General features: G+C 42.2%; 1 protein-coding gene across 5 annotated transcripts in view; it reads right to left on the reverse strand.

Annotated features, from left to right (window-relative positions):
- Window positions 1–760: 760 nt before the first annotated feature.
- Window positions 761–20,514, reverse strand: part of CPQ (carboxypeptidase Q) — a 171,690-nt gene continuing 151,936 nt past the window's right edge. For all 5 annotated transcript variants that reach the window (XM_075415821.1, XM_075415818.1, XM_075415820.1 and 2 more), the window contains one exon: window positions 761–1,327. In XM_075415821.1, coding sequence (XP_075271936.1) covers window positions 1,167–1,327 — 161 coding nt within the window. In that variant the 3' untranslated portion in view covers window positions 761–1,166. The remainder of the gene's footprint in view (window positions 1,328–20,514) is intronic.

Genomic DNA, 20,514 nt, shown 5'->3' on the forward strand with positions numbered 1-20,514 from the left:
GTAAGTTTGCTTGTTGTAAAATTTAAAAGCACAAACAAGGATCACGTCACAAAAAAATGAGCAGAAATCATATGGCTTAAAATATTCCCTAACACCGCTTGTATCTTCTCTATAGATACCCCTGAAACTCACCTCAATATTCATCACCTTTGAGCAGGAAAAAAGACCAAACCCAAAACCCAACAAAGTACAACAAGGATCAGATTCCCAGATTAATCGCTCTGTCACAGTGCACATGCATCAGCATCATCTTGCCTGGCTTCCAGAAGGGGAGAGCATCCCTGCAAGAGAGGGGCAGCTGGGAATGGCTTCAAGACCCTGAATCAAAATCTGCTCTTGCACTTTGTTTGGATATCAGCTGGCAGGTAGTGAAGGTCACAAATCACAGCTGTGATGCCGTTTCTGAAACATCATGGCATTTCAGAAAAAACCTGACGTACGAAATTCTCTGCATGTCACTATGGTGAGTCTTCCATCAGAAAGAAAAGCACAGGCACAGCTTTCCATGGGGAGGTGCCTGAAGAAACACAAGAGAGCTGGAAGTTCTGCGGTTGGCTTCCTATCCTTGGTGTCCTGGTTTCTGAGTCTCGCATGAAGTAACCTTTAGTAAGATTTAACAGCGGCAGCTGAATGGAGTATCAAAAGCCGTTATTTGAGCATTTTGACCATTGTTTGACCATTTTACCATATATTACCACTAAACCAGCCAAGACTAATTTGTCCTACAACCTGGAAACTGTATAGAAACTACAGTACTATCTTAAGAGAGTAAAAAGAAAGGGCTGTTTTATTAATATTACATCATTCTAATGCATAGAGTGAAAGACAGAAAACAAACCCACAAACATGTACACTAACTCAATACATTAATTATTCTGATGCAACAAATTTGTTTGGCTATTATATCATAGTCAAAGGGGTATCATACTGTCATGAGAAGTTCAAAAAGTACTTAGAAGAAATTTTAAGTGAAAATTACAACTGGAAGATATTAAAACAGCAAAAAGAAACAGGAATCTGTAAAATGGCATGTGCTTTGAGGAAAACAGATCTAATAACGCACAAAATCAGGGTGAAAAATGGAATTTCCCACAGCTGTTGACCACATGCATTTGTGGACTCACAGTCCTTACTGAAGAACAGAAATCTTCTTTCTTGCTGTTTTATTACCTTGGCAACATCTCCTCCATGTCAGCAATTACATAGGAGACAACAGTCCAAACAGCAGCACAGAGATTCATCTGGTTTGGATCCTGAACTGTCATCGTGTCCCCTTGAGAATGATGAAACCAGAAGTATTTACTGAGGTCATCACGCAAGCTGGCACCTACAGAGAAAAATGGGCAATATTCCATTATAGGAATACAAATATTTAAACAGAAATGTAAACTTGAATCCATTCCTGGGCTGTTTATGATTAAATCCACAGGCAGCTGTACAGAGTTCCATACAGTAAGTGCACAGAGCAGTGGCATGTGCAGTTTGTAGGTTTTAGGTTAATTGACTTGAGTGAGCATGAGGTAGTAAAAACTCACACCGGGGAAAAGCCAACCTTCCCCTGGGAGACTCATTTCCTCAGCAACAGTATACATCCATTTTCCTCTAAGACTACCATAATCCAAGCAGGAGAATCCCTACAGCAACGCCACACGTGGCAGCGCTTACTCTGTTCTTCACCCCACTGCTCCGATGATGTATTACAACTGAGTTATGGATCCTCTCCTTGCTGCTATTTGTGTTGGGGAAAGCTTTGGAATTTGCTTCTGCTTTTGAGCCTCTGTTCATCACAAGGGCGTGCTATTTCAGAGCAGTTTTCTAGATAACCTAGGGTAACCCAGATTGCCCAGGACTACACGATCCTTGCTGTCAGGAGTCCTCATCAGCCAGGGCAGAAGCAAGTTGAGTGAAACCAAAGTTCTTCACATTCAGGAGCAACTGACTCCCTTGAGGGCACACAGGCTGGGAAAGGACTATGCCTCCCCAAGCCACACAGGCTCAGGCAGCACAAATAATGCCGGTGAGGCATCACGCAAGGCCCCAAGGCAGACCAAAGCCAAGAGAAGCAGGAGAAGCTGCCACTCCACCGGGCACGGCAGTGGAAACGCTGGTGGGGATTTTCACCCTGGCTGTTCTCCACCTGGTCCAGTCCCCACGAACTCTCTTGGACTCCCCGTCCCCTTGCAATTTCTTCTCTCCCAGTTCCTTACCTCTGCCTCTTCTTCTCTGGTTTTAACAGCTTCCATCTGCTATGTTTTAATCTCAGCAACCCTCTCATCACAAGACAGCTTCACCCCAAATTTTGAAAACAAGTATTAAGGTGATATTTGCTACCACCACACCGATTCACTGCTTGCGATTCCTTGGCATTGATTCCCTTGGCCTGCCTGCCAAGCTTCCACCTCGCAAACAGGACCCCCTCCTTGCTTGGTCATCCAATCCAGAGAATCAGCACTGCTGTGAATTCACGAGTGAAAGCTACGGGCCCCAGGCGGAAACACAGACTGAGGCTACTCCTAACATGCCACGTAAGAGAGAAAAAAAACCCAGGACTGTTTGATTATAAAGATGAAGTAAATAAATTATTCAGATATTTATTTACGCGCAGTGGAAATCAGTATCAGATGATGAGGGCTTTGATAAACTCATGTGTGCTTGTTAAGACTTACTGTTATGATTTTTCTTGGTTTCCCTGTGACGCCTGAAGTCTTTGAAGAGAATAAAAGCAAAATTTCTCACAGCATAACTGTACATTCCTATAATACATATCTTTTGATCACTTGTATAGCCATTCAGGACAGAGTCCAGCTCTCACTGTGGTTAATAGGCACATTTCGATTGCTGTAATGGGAACTGACTTGGACAATAGCTTGTTTCACTGCTATTTTAGAGAGAAGGAAAAGAAAAGTAATGCATTTTATGTTTCCACCCAAGATGAAGATCCCTTCATAAGAGAGATGATACGCACAAAGACCAAATGCTGTCGCATATGGTTATACAGTATTGTGACTGATCTTATTTTAAGAGGCTCTTCTTGCTCTTAAGAGACTTGTTTGCCACTGACTTCAAGCAATGCAATTCCACAGAAGTCACTGGGTAGGTTACAGGTGCTGAAATATGTTCCAATAAACTTAGCATTGAATTTATGTTAACTCATACTCATTTTTAAAATTTGATTCTGAATTCTTTTAAATATACACAACCATAAAGTGATTGAACTATTCTATAAATTCTTTTCACAGAATCACAGAATCACAGAATAGTAGGGGTTGGAAGGGACCTCTGTGGGTCCCTTCGGCTTTTAACTGATGGACTTCCGCACTACAGACACATTACGAGTTAAGCCACTGAGGCAAACCCATTACAATTTTTTAACACTTTTGTAAGACTCAGGACAATAATTTGTTGCCTGGAATTTGTTGTAGACATTTCACTAATCACAGTAACTACAGATTTAGAAAGCAGCATTTTATCTCTGTGAATGGAACAAGGATAAATACCCTTTGGTTTGTAATGTTTGACTCTTCTGAAATGCTGAAATAGATTAGTTTCTCTAAATTGATTTAAAAAGTCAGAAAATTATCTGACTTTGACATCAAGCAATTACTGTGCAAGAATTCTTGCAGCAAGATATGTATACAGAATATCGAATGGTTCCCAGACCGGCTATCCTCTCTCTTTCACGTCTTGGGCTAGCATTCAAGTCAGTGACCTATGAACATCTTGTGAGATTAAGGAAAAGACCCTAAGAAAGCAGTTTTATTCTATGTAATTAGAAACAAAACTAGAAATCCATGTTCTTGGCTTTAAGCACAAGAACAGTTTACAGCCGAGGGCCCCACGCAAGCCTCTAGACATGAAACACCCTGGGGCACAGATATGACTGTAAGCAATTTTCATGTCTCCTGCCCCAAACTTGGGACTCCTCCATGTTGATGTTAGCTGCCCGGAGATATCTGCGGCTTCCAGAGGTCATCAGGCTGTGACAAGACAGTGAATAGTGCCCTTTAGACAGCAAATGCATCCGGGACTGAGATCAAGCCCTGCAGCTGACAATGAATAGCGAAGTGCTGTGGCACTCTGTGGACTGCAGTCATGTTGGGTTCCCTAAATAAAGTCTGTGGGATCCTACAGTCCCTTTTCTAAAAAAACTAACAGAATCACAGAATCACAGAATAGTAGGGGTTGGAAGGGACCTCTTTGGGTCATCTAGTCCAACCCTCCTGCCGAAGCAGGGTCACCTACAGCAGGCTGGACAGGACCTTGTCCAGGCGGGTCTTTGAATATCTCCAGAGAAGGAGACTCCACAACCTCCCTGGGCAGCCTGTTCCAGTGCTCCGTCACCCTCAGAGGGAAGAAGTTCTTCCTCATGTTCAGACGGGACTTCCTGTGCTTCAGTTTGTGCCCATTGCCCCTTGTCCTGTCACTGGGCACCACTGAAAAGAGTCTGGCCCCATCCTCCTGACACCCACCCTTCAGATATTTGTAAGCATTAATAAGGTCCCCTCGCCGCCTTCTCTTCTTCAGGCTAAACAAGCCCAGCTCCCTCAGCCTCTCCTCGTAGGAGAGATGTTCCAGTCCCCTCACTATCCTCGTAGCCTTGTAGCCCTGAGCTGGACTCTCTCCAGCAGAAGCAATGCTGTGAGCACAGCCATCCTACAGCAGGCAGGGGCAGGGAGAGAAGAATTCTGCATAACGCTTCGAACAGTGAGGTTTCAAAGCACATCAGCTGGCTGACTGTACTGGATCTTCAATAGCCACTGTATTATTAATTATTCTCAAACAAAATGTCCCTGTAAGCCAAACATGCCACTTCCAGGACCTTGAAGCAAACTGGAAAAATTCACCTAGACACAAATTCTGAAACTCCAATTGCCAACCATTTTGTTCTTTACCTAAAATTGATCTAAGTGTTTTTTTGTTGTTATTATTTATCATTGAATCATAGAATCTGGCCTTGAACACTTCCAGGGAGGGGGCATCCACAACTTCTCTGGGCAACCTGTGCCAGTGTTTCACCATCCTCATGGTGAAGAATTTCTTCCCAATATCTAATCTAAATCTGCCCTCTTTTAGTTTACAGCTGTTCCCCCTTGTCCTTTCACTACACACTCTTGTGAAAAGTCTCTCTCCTTCCTTCCTGTGGGCCCCTTCAGGTACTGGGAGGCTGCTAGAAGGTCACCCCGGAGCCTGCTCTTCTCCAGGCTGAACAGCCCCAGCTCCAGCCTCTGATGGCTGGAGTTCCTTTGTGCTGCCCTTCAGGTGCGCTCCTGCTGACCTGTGACCCTTCTTGAGGCTCTGGGCATCTGCTGCTGGCACCAGCATCAAACTGGTAGCAGTGGGATGGATTGAGGTTCCCCTCCCCCAGTATCTTTATTTTAAAGCCCTCCTCATCATCTTAGCAAGCCTCTGACCAAAGATGCTCTTCCCTTTCTCTGACAGATGGACCCCATCAGCCCCCAGTAGACCAGATTTCTCAAAGCAAGTCCCATGGTCTAAGTAACCACACCACTGACTGTGGCACCGGTCCTGTAGCCATTTGTTGATTTGCCAGATTGGACTGGCCCTTTCAAACCCCTTCCCTTTGACTGGGAGGGTTGACGAAAAAACTACCTGTGCTCCAGAGTCCCTCACTGCCGCTCCCAGGGCTCTGTAATCCTTCTTGATACTCCTCAGGCTGCTCCTGGCTGCAACGTTGGGGCCCACATGAAACATGTATTTATGGTGACACTTCCCTCAGGAACAACAGCCAGTAACAAATGGAGGTTGAATTTTGCCACCTACATAAGTTAGCAGTCAGGTAAAACAGATGAGTAGCCATGTCTGTAGACCTATAAATTATTCGCTCACCTCCATGTTAGCCACATAGTAAGCGGATAATATACAGCCTTACATGAGTCTGTTCTTAAAAGTCCTCAGATGGGAGGTGTTATGGAGGTATGCATCCCATATTTAAATCAGATTTCCAGGTGGAATCAATACTCAAACAGAAAAACAAGTGACAGGCTGGCAGCTCCCCTGTCACCCTTTATGTGCTTTGCTGCTTTCCTGTGTTTGCAGAGCAAGAATATCCACAAAAAACAAAGGGAACGTTTGCCAAACAACCCTCTTTAATTGTCCCTTTTCAGTCAATTCACATCTCCAGTGATGCGAATCCCATGGGGAATGCTGCTGGCCAGTAAGGAAACCAGTGAGGAACTGCTTCTAGCTGGATGTAGTAGGTGGTGCGGCACGAAAACAAGGAATGTTAAAAACCGCTGCCAACAATGCTGTATTTATTATTTGAATGCATCAAAAATACTGGATATGAAAAATGAAAATAATTAATAATTTACAGCTTAAAAAAGATAATATATAGATAATTCATCATTCCATTACAAAGTGGTAGGAAACCCTCTCTAGTACTGTGGTCCAGTTCATTTATCTAACGGCAGCTATCTAGGGCCACTTGCGATCCCGTTGACATGGGTCTGATGGAGAGACCAAAGAAGATATATCTCACATTTGGAGCAGCTGCTGGGGCCAAGCAGTCTACTCTTTGCTATCATGACTTGTGTGTTTCTGGAACTTCAAGCAGGGTTCTCCTTGTCGCAGCTAGGCATCACCTTGCTTGCCATTTGTGGGAAGTATTTGCATATGTACAGTTGGAGGCAAACACTCGGTAATGCCTCTAACTTCTTAAGACGGGCTTTTTGGTTTCTTTGTTGTGGAGGTTGTGCGGTTTTCTTTTGTTCTGTTTTTCTGCTTTTGACTCCTTCTGAGCTCACTCTCTTCTACTTGACCTGTTAGCGAGTCTGCACACCGAGCACGCTGCAGATGAAACCAATTTTGTCCCCAGGTTATAGCGCAGGGCAGCACTTGCCAAACAGATCAACTTCCTCCATAAATGTAATGATTTTAAAAACATGCACAAACACCGTATGCTCTTTTGTGACTAAACGCCTTGCAAACCCAAATTGCATTGGGGGGTATAGGGTGATACTGGTGTCATCTGAGGTGACAAAATCACTAATCACAGGGTTATCCTTGGCATAGCAGGCAGGTGTCCTGTGATCAAATCCAACTCCTAGGAAACATATGGATCCTAGGTATTGCAGGTCTACTACACACAATTCAAATACAAATACTATTCAACCCATCTCCCTTCCGCAAGTGCTGCGCCTTCTCTTCAGACTTGCCATCTTCCAAGCTTTTCCACCAAGTACAAGTGTTTCTTCATGAATCAATTTGCTGCCATGCAGTTGTGAGAAGAATAAGGCAACGGTGTAGAACTGCACCAAAGCAGTCCAATGCTTTTTGTTTTATTAAGGTGAATTACCAGAAGCAACAACCAAACACAACAACTCTTGTCTGTCAGCCTTTTGCTGCTACTGTTGCCAACCCTGCCACCCTCTTCGTTTGCCCTGTCTGTGACTTGCCCAAGGCACTGCCACAAACATACCATCGGGACCTTGTTTCCTAGCCCCAGATGGTGGCTACCTCATGGAGCAAGAGTAAGATACGCCACCTCCTGTGCCACTGGACCAAGGGTACCACCTCCAGAAATGGCATCTCTCGATCTACCCATCTGGAGCTCTGTACTGGAGACCAGCACAGGGCCACTAAGATGATTATGGCACTGGGGCATCTTTCATATGAAGACAGGCTGAGAAAGCTGGGGCTCTTCAGCCTGGAGAAAAGATCTGTATAAATACCAGATGGAAGGGAATGAAGAAGAGGGAGGCCAGGCTCTCTGCTGTATCACAGAATCACAGAATCACAGAATAGTAGGGGTTGGAAGGGACCTCTGTGGGTCATCTAGTCCAACCCTCCTGCCGAAGCAGGGTCACCTACAACAGGCTGTAGAGGACCTTGTCCAGGCAGGTCTTTGAATATCTCCAGAGAAGGAGACTCCACAACCTCCCTGGGCAGCCTGTTCCAGTGCTCCGTCACCCTCAGAGGGAATAAATTCTTCCTCATGTTCAGATGGAACTTCCTGTGCTTCAGTTTGTGCCCATTGCCACTTGTAGTACCCACTGACAGGACAAGAGACAATCAGCACAAATCAAAACACATGAAATTCCATCTGAACACCAGAAAAATTTTTTTTTTTTACTGAGAGGGTGGCACAGGTTGCCCAGAGAGGCTCTGCAAGTCTCCATCCTTGGAGATACTCAAAACCTGACTGGACATTGTCCTGGGCAACCTGCTGCAGCTGACCTTGCTTGAGCATGGGGGCTGGACTAGATGAGCTCAAGAGGTGCCTGCCAACCCCAACCATTCTGTGGGACTCTCTAACCCATTTCCTTGGCTCATTCAGACATCTCCTCTAACTGACACATAATAAACAAATCCTTCAATTCAAGCTCATTTGTCTTGAACTCATTTCACGAGTCTCTGCATAACCAGCTATTTCATACACAGTTTGATGCAGATAAGGCAGGTAAAAGCAGCTGTTTTGGTAATTGATACTGACAATGTATTTTCAGTAATCAGCTGTATAACAGTATCTTGATGAAAATACACACACACATGCTGAGGAACTCTGAAAAGCAGCCCATCCCTTCTAGCTTCTGATCTCAGCATGAAATGCACAATGTGAATTTTAATTAGCTGATGACCAGAATATTTACCTGCCTTACAACGTGTTCACATTAAACACCAATTATTCACACATTAATAAACTGACAGATTTTTTTCTTGCCAACTTAAGAAGATGAGATGCTGCTATTAAGGTAAAAGGATGAATGAACGACAAAATGAATGATGAGCGTGTTAATGACGACCACTGCTTCTTGCCAATCACCATCAGGCACTACTGCCTTCGTATGCACTACTGTGATAGGCCATCATTAGAATTAAACTCTATTGCCAGATATTTAAGCATTAAAATTATTGTCATTTGTGCAAAGAATGACCGGAAAAATAGTTATTGATTATCAGAATGATTACAAAGGCAGTTTCCATAAAACACAGATATCTTCAAGTGGAAAAGCATATAGTAACTCCAGAGAGTTTTGTCAGTGTAAAACATTTTGCACTACACTCCTCCCTACAATTTCTTTCTTTTATATTTTAATGCCCCAAATACCATTTAATTGCCAAAGCAAGCCAAATGTGAGTCTTGAAGTCAGTACATGTTTGCTGTACAGCCCCTATCAATGGCTTCCCAGCTGTCTTTGCTTTTAAGTACACTTCACAACACAACTATTCCATGACACTACGATGGGAAATTGCCCACTGTTTGCATAACCTCTCTTGGGTGTGCTGGGTCTTCAATACTACAGTTAGATCTTTGGGATACTGACCTCTCCATGTACATTGCCATATATAGTGAAGTTAATATGCTAATGAATTACAGCAATGTATAACTTTTTTAGGTTTCATTTTGCAGTAGTCCCTAGAGGAGCTGACAGAATTGCCACTCCACTGTTTTACACGGTATATATACCAGTCCAGATAAAAAAGACTCCAGCTCAGAAGAAATACACTCTAAACAGACAAGAGGGACTGCAGGATGAGTGAGGCATGCAGAGATGAAATGGTACATTCATTTCCTCACAGCAGCTGAGAAAGGAATAGATGCCAGCCGTGTGAGCCTAGGTCAGTGCCCTGTTGAGCAGGCTGTACTACGTCCTAACAGCAAAGCTGGAAATGCCTTAACAAGGGATGTTTTGCTCAATGTTTCCAAAAGTTTACGAGCTAAGAGAAAGGCTTTGCAAGATAACGTGTGTATCTCTTGCATCTTCCAAGTACCGATGTGTTCCAGCTTCATCTTCCTGCCAAGACAAATCTGCATACTATCAAAGGTACTGCTTGTAAGAAGATGTAAAGACAGACACCTGATCTGAAACTTTATTTTTATTTCTGCAGTGATTTTCCTTGCCGCAAAAGACAGATTCCTTTTTTTCCTATCTCTGAGCAACCTGATCTAGTTGAAGACATCCCTGCTCACTGCAGTGCGGTTGGACTAAATGACCTTTAAAGGTCCCTTCCAACCCAAACTATTTTAAGATTCCATGATTAGTTTGCTTTTATTTCCTGCTTTTTCCTTATGAAACAAGAAAAACTTCTTTATTTCTTTATCAAGTTTATTCCAGTCTCAGACCTTTTTAATGCCAATGACACTATTCAGGAATGTACTAAAAAACTACAATGCCCTGGACATAAAGCAAGACCTGGTGAAATATATATGTCCTTTTCCTTTACATTGAGTACGTAGAAATAGGAAAAAAAAAGAGGCAAAGGGACACATCACAATCTTCTATGCAGTTAAAAACCGCTGTGTACCAGGACAGCATAAATACTGAAGCATCCTCCTCACACCAGCGTGCTACTCAGCTTTGTGCTCCTACGCGCCCTATAAAATGAGAGTGTGAGGATACACATATGCCCATACAGTAACAGAATCAATAGCCTCTCACTCCTCATAGCTGGAGCACTGCTGCCCTAGACATTTTGAAAGGGCAAAACTGCAGGTCAGAGGTGGGGAGACGTGATTTTTTCCTTCAAAGGATATGTGTCAAAGAGCTACCAAAGAAAAAACAGATAAAAGACATGAACAGGAACATAATTTCTTATTCTGTTTTTTATTTTCCTTTTGTGTCTTTCAAAAACCCACAAAGTCACAAATCCTAAGTGGTCTGGGAGTAAATCTGCTGCAGCAGCAGTTCTGTTTGGGATGGGTTGGCTGGAAGGCTCCCCCTGTGCCACAGCATCCCCGTCGCTGCAAGCCCCGGGGTGCGCTTGGCTGCTTGGGCGAGGTGTTGCACAGGCGTCTTGTGAGCTGCCCTCGCTTAATCGCAGTCTGCAGCACCATTACTGCAATGAAACCCCATTATCGCAGACATGTATTGCATGTGTTTTTGTGCACATATTAACCTTTTCTTTCGTGGGATAACCTGTAGTTGATAGCTGGCTTTAATGCCAATTATTCCATTAGCCATTTTTCAAGTAAGCAGAGGCAACGGAGAATGCTAATGCTGTTTAGTGGGGCGCTGACAGCATTAGTTCTCCTGTCATTTAGTCTCAAATGGTGAAATTACAATCTAAGTTGCTTGAGTTTCATGGCTACAGACACTGAAATAGTTTCCAGTACAGAGCTTATAAATAACATCAGAAGCCCTGCTGTTTCACCTCCTGAGTCATTCTCTCAAAAGTCTTTAAAATTCATGATTCAGACAACAAGGCAGAGGGAAAGCTTTCAGTTGGTTGTTTCAGTGGCTAATTAAATGAGACTACAGTGTAAGGGAGACAATATGAAGTGTGCATTATTTCTTGTTTTGCTTAATGCATTTGCGAATTAATCCTCTGGATACGCTAAACAGACTAAATTACAGCTCAGGATTATCACAGTTACTTTTGCAATGCATTAACCTTTCCCTCATTGTGGCAGAGGACCAGCGACAGCTGGGGATTCAATCTAAACTCACATAAAATCCTGTGAAATGAGGTCTCAGGGAAGGGAGCAGTTCTACTCCATAGAGCATAGGTTGACTAGACTCTAAAATAATATCCTAAACAGCCCTTAACTGTGGAAAAAAATCCTAAACAGATGAAGCCTGAACAGCCAAAGGCACTGCAAGCTCTTCTTCTACTCATCCACCCTCTGTCTTAAATCAGCGAGGCTCTTTTTTCTAAAAAAGAAAATAGAAGGGTGAGTCTTCCTAGCTGGCCCTGCCCAAACATGACCCCACACTTGCAGGCTGGCCACTCAGCATGGAGAGATCCTCCACAGGCTCACTAATTCCATTTTTGAATCTATTTACACCTTTGCCTGCCACAGCTCCCTGAGAAAACGTGCTGTGTGCCCGAGTATTTCATGTGGGCACACTACAGTTCTTGCTTCGTGAGCTGCAGAAGTAGCACCCTACCTTTCTTCATTCACCTTCTCCATACCATTGATGGTTTAATACATTTTTATCACACTCTACCTCAGTAACTTTCTCCCAAGCTGAAGAGTCCTCCTCACACAGAGACTATTTAATCTCTCTGAGGATGCAGGCTGTTGGTGACTCCTCTCCGCTCTTTTCTAATGCTGCTTCACCGTTCCTGAGATGAGAAGCCCAAACTGCCTGTAAATGCCCGCGTGTGAATGGACTCGTGATGTGACTGCGGCGTACCACAACACATTACCTACGGATGCTTTCTGTTTCTTCTCTCTTGCTTCGCCGGCAGCACAAATCACTGTCTTTTACCATCCCTGGGTACTGAGTTGACAATTTCAGACAATTATCCACAGTGGTTCCCAGATCCTTCTTTTTTGAAAGTAACTCATCTGGATCCTGTTGCTGTGTATGCAAAGCACATATAAAGCATTACTCTGCATTTATTGACAACGAAATGTCACTGGCTGTTGTATTGCGTAGGCACTTTCTACTATGAGATTACTGTCATATTTTCACAGGCAGCATCAGTTTTGAGATGAAATATTTGGAGCAGTCATCAGCAAACTTTGCCAACTTGCTATTCACTCCCTTTGCAGCTAGTATGGAATTTGATGAAACTCCAAAGTCTCAAAAAAAAGGTGGCTGGGCAGCCTAATAAAGCCTTTCTCCGTTATGAAGACTGACAATTTATTTCTACCTTCTTTTAATCAGGCATTACTCTGCAAGAGAAAAATATCTCTTAGTTCACAGTAGCTGACTTCTCTAGAGGTCTTTGATCCAGGAGCTTTTGAAGACTCAGTTGCACTTTGCTGACCAGCTCCAACTACAAAAATGGTTATAAATTCCTCTGAAAAAGCCCTGCCAGATTGGTGAGGCATGACTTCTTTCTTCAAAAGCTGCACAGACTCTTCCATTACTTTTTCATTTTCTGTCTTTGCAGCCCCTCTCTTGGCTCTGTGACTGCCCTGGTTCAGTGATTCACAGACCCCTGTTTAGTGGATTCCTTACTTAGGGCATTTCAGTTTAAGAAGGATTATATACCTGTAGCAGCTGCACATACACATTTGTATATACTCTGTACATTTTAATATTGTTTATTTAATTCGTGCTTTTCTTTAAATGAGGTATATGACTATATATTTTGTGTAGAGACTACTTAAAGTTGATAGTTTTAAAATTGGTTATTGGATTTATAAATCCTTTGCATTCTCTTTTAAACACTGTGTAAGAGGGATGAAAGTCATTGTAAATTTGTCAACTTCTCTAATTTAGAATTCTTTTTCATCTGTTTGTTTATGCCTCAGTTCGGCAAAACAGTTAAAGTCTGAGCATGTGATTTATTTTAATGCCATTAAGCTTTAAGTGTCAGTCACAAGGGTGAAGTGAAGTACTTTATAAAACTGGGACTCTTGTAAACCATCTCTCCTAACCAAATGCATTTCTGTATACTCTCAGAATAACTGTATCACACAGCTGATGCTATAAAATTGTTTAGAAACCCAAAGCATTGAAGTGCTTTCTTCACTGTTCTCTGTTAGCTGAAGAGCTTCCTGCTAATGCCATGGGGCAGACCCTTGCTCCACACTGTGCTAACAGCTTCCAAACCACCCCAGAAATTTGGCGGAAACAGGCATGCCCCGAACATATTGAAGGTATGATGTGGCAAGAGGGAACCGTGACCACGACCCCCGTATCGGGGTTTTGAGCAGCATTTCTGTCTGCAGTAACTGTTTGTATTCACTTACATTTTCAATCAGTTCAAGAAGCTTCCACATATTGCTTTTCTTTACCAAGAGGGCGGTCAAACATTGGAACAGGCTTCCTAGAGATGTGGGTGATGCCCCAAGCCTGTCAGTGTTTAAGAGACATTCAGACAATGCCCTTTACAACTTGCTTTAACTTTTGGTCAGCCCTGAATTGCTCAGGCAGTTGGACTAGATAATCGTTGTATGTCCCTTCCAACTGAAATAACCTATTCTATTCTATTCTATTCTATTCTATTCTATTCTATTCTATTCTATCCCACAATCAACAGAGCTATTTCCTGAGCCAAACTCACAATCCAATTTAACACAAGCCTTTAGGTCTGCCTTCCCAGAGGATGCTGGAGATGGACAGGATACGTGTGGCTTTCCCTTGAAGTTCTCTCTGGGCTCTCACCTCCCCTCCCAGATATGATCACAACTGGATGTTCAATCACAAAGTTCCTGTAGGGCCCACCCCAGCAAGTAGCCAACTCCTAGCAATACCAATATTCGTATAATCTGACTAAACAGACCTCTCTTCTGTCCAGGTAATAAACAAAGCCTGTTAATGACCATCCTGGTGCTTAACTAGTTATGAAATATAAATGGTCACCCTGTTGTAAGTAAAACACATCCTAAGCACACTACAAGCCTGTTGTATTTTATATCACACAAATAGCAACTGATACAATCACACCAACAGGATGAGCAATGATTTTTACTGTCTCTTTACTGCCATACCCCATTAAGACTATCAAACCCTTCAAGGTCATGGTGGATTTTAGCTACAGGCCCATCAGACAAGGCTGGAAGAATAGTACAGTTACAACAATAAAATATATTTCAAAATATCTGTTGTCGCTCTGATTAATGCACACACGGGTTTTAAACCAATATGAGTTATTTCCTAATAAATGCTAGATGCTCCAGATATTGGTGATGAAATACCTCTTTCATTTGATCTACAAACTAGTGTATATTTAGTTAGTTCATTATTAATAGAAAAACAGAGAGGTACTTGAAACAAAGTTCAGATCTGATCTTATCGCAAGGTTCAGGGCTATTCAGAGCCGGGAGTTCTGAGCCTTTTCTGAAACAAAGCTGTAGCAATCTCCCCATTGTCCCATGGGCTGTGAACACAAAGTAGCATGAAGCAAAATAAACAATTCTGACTAAAGATTCAGTGTTCTTAAACAATAAATTGCATATTTTTGTCAGCAAAGCTGGAAAGAAACAACATTAGAAAAAAAAAAGAATTAAGGTATAGTGAAGACACCTGCTGCAACACTGTTATCCACAGTCTCAGAATTTTCTATGTTTTAATGTTTCATGAAATTACATGGGGTCCCATTTAGACAAGAAAAGGGGAAATCAAAGAATTCCTGTCCTTTAAGGGAAGGAAGGACAGAAATTCCTCGCACCTGCTCTGACCCTGCAGCATATCACTAACCGTATATGGGCTCTGGCTAATCCACACAGCAGAATTCATCCTAGAAGAAAGAGTAAATAAAGCAATGTCCCTAACTAGCATGATTCTTCCAACCTCTAAACTGGACTTGCTGTGAAAGCTGTTTTGCCATGGTGCAAACACAGTGAGCGACTTGTCAAAATGCAAATATATTAAGTGTGAAACAGAAGCCATACAACCTTAGAAAGAACACTAAGAGGAGTTGACAATTAATTTTAGGTTGAAAGGTTAACCTGCTTGTTTTCAGCGACAGAGCCTCAGTCCTACCAGTAAGTGGAAATAGCATTTGTCTTAAAGACAGACTTATTGCATTCTCTGTATTACCATGCACAGAACATGCTGTTTTCTTATTAACTTGAGGTTTTACTTTTTTGTTGTCATTCAAATTAAATCTATACAGGTGAAGGCCCCATTTAAAAAAAAAAACAACAAAGCAAAAACTGGTTGAGTGAAACTTTGCAGAAGCAGAACAAGGCACCAGCATGTCCAGCTGCCCCGAATGCCAAGCTATGAGTGCAGCTTTGAAAATTCTCTTCCAGATGCCATCTATCTCCATCACAATCTCATTGCTGCACAAATCAAGAATCACCACATATTTTTCATCATATGAGAATAAAAATGTCCAAGGCCCCATTTTAAATCATATGCTCATGTTGCTCAGTGCAGCTTTTGCAGAAATTTCATGAGCAGCTCCAAATGGCACATTTTACATATGATGCAATAAATGCAGATAATTTGATAACAGTGACCAGACTCTACACAACACAGAGTAAACAAATCTCTATTCATTCAAACACTCCCTACCATCCTTCTGATATACTGTGACCACGCTACAATTTAGAGCAGTGTTTACAGCTGTATAAACCAAAGCCATTTTGATTTGGATGTAGTCAAAGAAATCAAATGCAAACACCCTCTGTGGAGCTGTTTATGGTGTTACATCCAAACACCACCTATAGCCTAATGCAAAGGGGAAAAAGAGCCAGTGATGATGACTGTTAGCAGCCTAGAACAAGTGATGTGATCTATGCAAGATTATTACTGAATGACTGTAATGATTTTAATAGAGAGAAGCTAGAATTTCATCCGTTCCTTCAAAAAATCTTAATCTCTGCATTGTTACACTTTCCTTTCATAGGAGGCTCCCCAAATTCAAGTTTCATAACCAGAATCCCATTTGAAAGGCACTTGGGCCATTAAACCCAGATTAGATGAATTTAGATCTCTGTCCTCACCAGTCTGCCTTCTTTTTATTATTGCATGAACATACACTTCTTCAATTAAAATGTTCCCTACTCATGATGTTCATCATTAAGAGAAGTTACTCTTTTTAACACTCTGGACAACATTTATTTTACTTTTACATCGTCACTTTTACATTCTCACCTTTTCATCCTCACTTTAAAACTGTCAGGCACTTGATAGCAAAAAAAGAAGAGGAGGTTGATTTTTCTCTCTTAAAGATTCATCACTGCAAAATAGTCTCGCACGATTATTGGTCGAATACATTCCATTTCCTACTCCTACAAGGACTGACACAGAAGAAAACTCGTTAGTCCTGGGTAGCCCAATCTCAGCCTTAGCTAGTATCAGGTTCCTCAGAAGAGGTGAAAAAACCCACCACCTTTTCAGAAATGCAGCCATTGAAATCAGAAGGCATTGAGTGAAGAAGGGAAAACTTTCTGCTGTCGCGTATTCTTTTCAGGGTGAAAAAACAGACAAGTGAGATTTTAAACAAGTAACTGGTTCCAGGTAAGTACTGTGAAATCGTTCCCAGGCTGACAGACTGCCATCACAACCCACTGCTGCTGGCAGGGTCCACAGCTGTGACTCCAAAGGTGGCTCTGGGTTTGCAAAAACACAGTGTAGCAGAGGAGACAATAATAATTACTTCAATAATTAGATCCTGTCCTGTGCTGCGTATTGCGAGTCCAAGGCTTATCTGGAATGAGAAGAGGCACCCAGAGTTCCTTTACATCCATCTGTTTTAGCAAATGGAGCAGCCAAATATCCTCTTCTTGAAACAGTGAAAGAGCAATCATACTTTTTCCTGCCTCAATGAATTTAAAATGCACTGCAAATCAAAAAGGAAAAGAGAACGACCAGAGAAAAGCAGCAAAAGGCATGGAATAAAGCTATCCATGACAGGAACATGTATTCAGTATTGTCCTATTTTTTTGCTCTACACCTAAACCAGGGAGGCAGATGTTTTTGCCCAGGGAAGCCATAAGGAGGGCTGAGAGCGGGCCCAAGCCACCATTCACATAGCTCGGGGAGGTGAGGCCAAGACATGAGCAGCTGGGGAGGACCAGCACAAGACACGGGCGAAGCAGCCGTCCTGCCCGTTTCCACAGAGGCAGGAGAGCTGGCTCGGCAGGCAGGAGCTCTCACGCCTGTTCAATTATTACAGGAGTGTTCCTTACTGCTCTCTTAGCTCAGGCTTCAAGGACTATGCACGGTCCCTTCCCTCTTGCTCTCTAATTAGAAACTTGAAGTCATTACCTGGGCCAAGGGATAGTGAAATGAAATTGTTACTAGGTTGAGTATATCGAGTGAAAATGTTTTTACAGATATCAAGATAATGTTCTCAAAAACACTGCACCATGTTTCAAAATCGTTTTACCATTAGTAGATTTCCTGGCAGCTACTCGTCTGACAGAAAGAAATGAGCTGCATGGAAAAGAAGAAAGAAAGCAAATGACATTTTTAACTGTGTGATGATCCCTTCTTTCCCCAAAGCATCCTGAAATAAAAGACATAAATGCAGAGCACTTGGAGGCTTCAACAGCATCCAATGCATGTGCTTTTAACTGTGACTGCACATTAACATCTGCCCTAAAATTTAGTCAGCAGGTTTTGGTGGACAAAAAAAGCACCCCTAGTAATTAGGAACTAAAGGAAGAGGCAGGCAGACTAATTAACTTTCCTCAATACTTCTCATTTAGCACATCTTAGGGATTTAAAATTAAAGATGTGTATAATTTGGGATGTTTTCAAGATTAAGACGTCTAAAACTTGTCAATTAGTTTTAGCTGCACAATGAAATCTGTTTCTTAGCTAGAAGTTAGAAGGGCTAAAATTGTTCAGGCCAAGAAAACAAGTCACTGCAGCGGCGTGTGGAAGCCCGCACACGTTCAGTCTCTGCTTCGCACACTCCAGCACAGCGAGAGAGCGAGAGCTGCCCTGCCAGGCCCGACATCCTTCACACTGCTGGTGCTTGTGAGCTCCAGGGTGACGGCGGCTGGAGAGCTAACGACAATTTTCAAGTCTAGCAGTGACACTTCTGTGCAAACAGCTTAGGAACCTCCCTAGCCCTTTTGCATGGGGAAAAAAAAACCTCCCCAAGAATTAACCTAGGCTTTGGCGAGACTAGGGATTTTAGCTATTAGTGGTCATCTTGTTCTGCAGCTCTCTGCGTACAGGCTGTGAACAGAGAAGACAAAACGAGAATGCACTATGGCTTGCTTGAAACTGGATTAAACTCTGTAGGTACAAACTGCAGCCTACAAGGCTGCTCTCTGTTTCTCCAGGGGCTGCTGTCAATGCAAGGGCCCAGGTCAGTCTGTGAGATGCACTGGTTAAATCCTGAGTGCAAGAAAAACAACAACTGCCCCGCCTTCAGCAGTATTTTTCTAAAGACTTATTTTGGTCACATCTGCAGCGTGTACACGGGCCTTAATTCTTCTCTGAAATAAACCTGAAAAAACACTCAACAACTTTTCTTTTAATTTCAAACCCATTCAGCTTATTGTTTCAGAGTGTCTGTAATTTGGAAGCAGAGGGCTGCTGCTGCAACGTCTCATCTGCTTGCAGACGCTGTTAGCATTTTTAAAGCACAGAATGGAAGCAATATGCAAGGAGTCAGTAATGATCATTGGTATCATTAATATTTCCTGCTTATCTCTGGCCTAAATCTGGAAATCAACTAAAAGATGCTTTCACTGGAGAGTAGCTAGCCTGGAAAGCCGAAAGCCTAAGACTCCACACAGCTCTACCCCAGTCACTTCACCTTCCCTCTCACCTTTCCCTCCTCATCGCATTACACTGCTCTTCAGACCCAGCTGCAGAATGAGGGCCTTGGATTTATGTTATATGGAGACAAAGGCTCAAAGGAAAGACTGCCTCGTAATTTACATCTAACACTTCAAATAACATGCAGAGCATCCCTGTATCTAAAAGGCCATTGACTGTAAAGAGTACTGCGAGCCTGGTTACCTGGATTATTTAGCACTGTTTAGACTATATGCAGACTAGCACTACTTAGCACATAAAAACAGATGAACTGGGAAAAACCCCAAAGGTTCAGCCACCCTGCTACACTCTGTCTGTCAGCAGCCAATGTTGTGAGAAAGAATGGGAGAAACAAGGTCTCTTCTTCAGTATACCTGTCCAGGGATCAACAGTTTATGGACTTTCTGAACAGGAACTTGCATTCACATCACTGTGCTGCAAAGCCTTTGCAAGACCCTTCTCCCAGGCAGGAGTTCATCCTTTTAAAATTTATGTTTGATCCTTGTCTGCAAAACACCTTCTAGTGCTGATTTCCTCCATTCAGTTATCCGTCATCCAGGGAAGTGCGCCCTTTTGTCTTAAGTCTATTCTCCAGCTAGTGTTGATGCTCTGACTCTCTGGTTATATTATAAAAGGTGAATTGTTATTCTCTACAACATAATAGAGAACTATCTATAACATAACATTATAGAGGATAACTATTCATCTTTTCTGTGCTGTTCATATATGCCTCTCATGTACTTTCCATTTTCTTTCCAGAGATGATGACAGTTTTGTTGGTGGCTTCCACCTTAAGTCATAACGGGACAACCTGATAAAACCTGGAAATAGCCTGGTTCGTGTCTGCATCAAATTTCAGAGAGTAGCTTGAACAGTATAAGGATTGATTTATTTTGATTAATCTAATAATTTGTAGCCCATATTATCTTGCTGCAGTAACATATAACGCAAAGAACTGCAGTTGCATGGAAAACTTAAGACAATCCGATAACTGAAGGCAGAGCTGGGAAAAGCTGGGCTTTTCATTTTGTAGCAAATAACAGAATTCTGCTTTTTTCTTTTCCCAAATGAAGTGAAAATAAAAGGCACCCCAAACTTTTCTCACAAAGTGAAATAAAACAGCAAAACCAAAAACTCCAATCACGCACATTTTCTTGACTTAATACATATGTGAAAGAAAAACCTCAAAAAATTAGTTTCTATCATTGCTCTAAATTTTAATTAAATGTTTATTCTTAGTGGAACTCACCATTCTGTTATTTTCTATTACAATTTCATCAAAGTAGATCTTGCTTATACAAATCAACATTTCTCAATATCTTTCTTTCCTTGAAGACCTAAAGAAGTAATCTACCTACAGAAACTACTTCTGCCACTCATTTTACGTATGAAGAAGCCCCAAAGCATATACCTAGGATCAATGCTT

The sequence above is a fragment of the Opisthocomus hoazin genome, chromosome 3 (genome assembly GCF_030867145.1).
Source record: "Opisthocomus hoazin isolate bOpiHoa1 chromosome 3, bOpiHoa1.hap1, whole genome shotgun sequence".
Lineage (NCBI taxonomy): Eukaryota > Metazoa > Chordata > Aves > Opisthocomiformes > Opisthocomidae > Opisthocomus > Opisthocomus hoazin.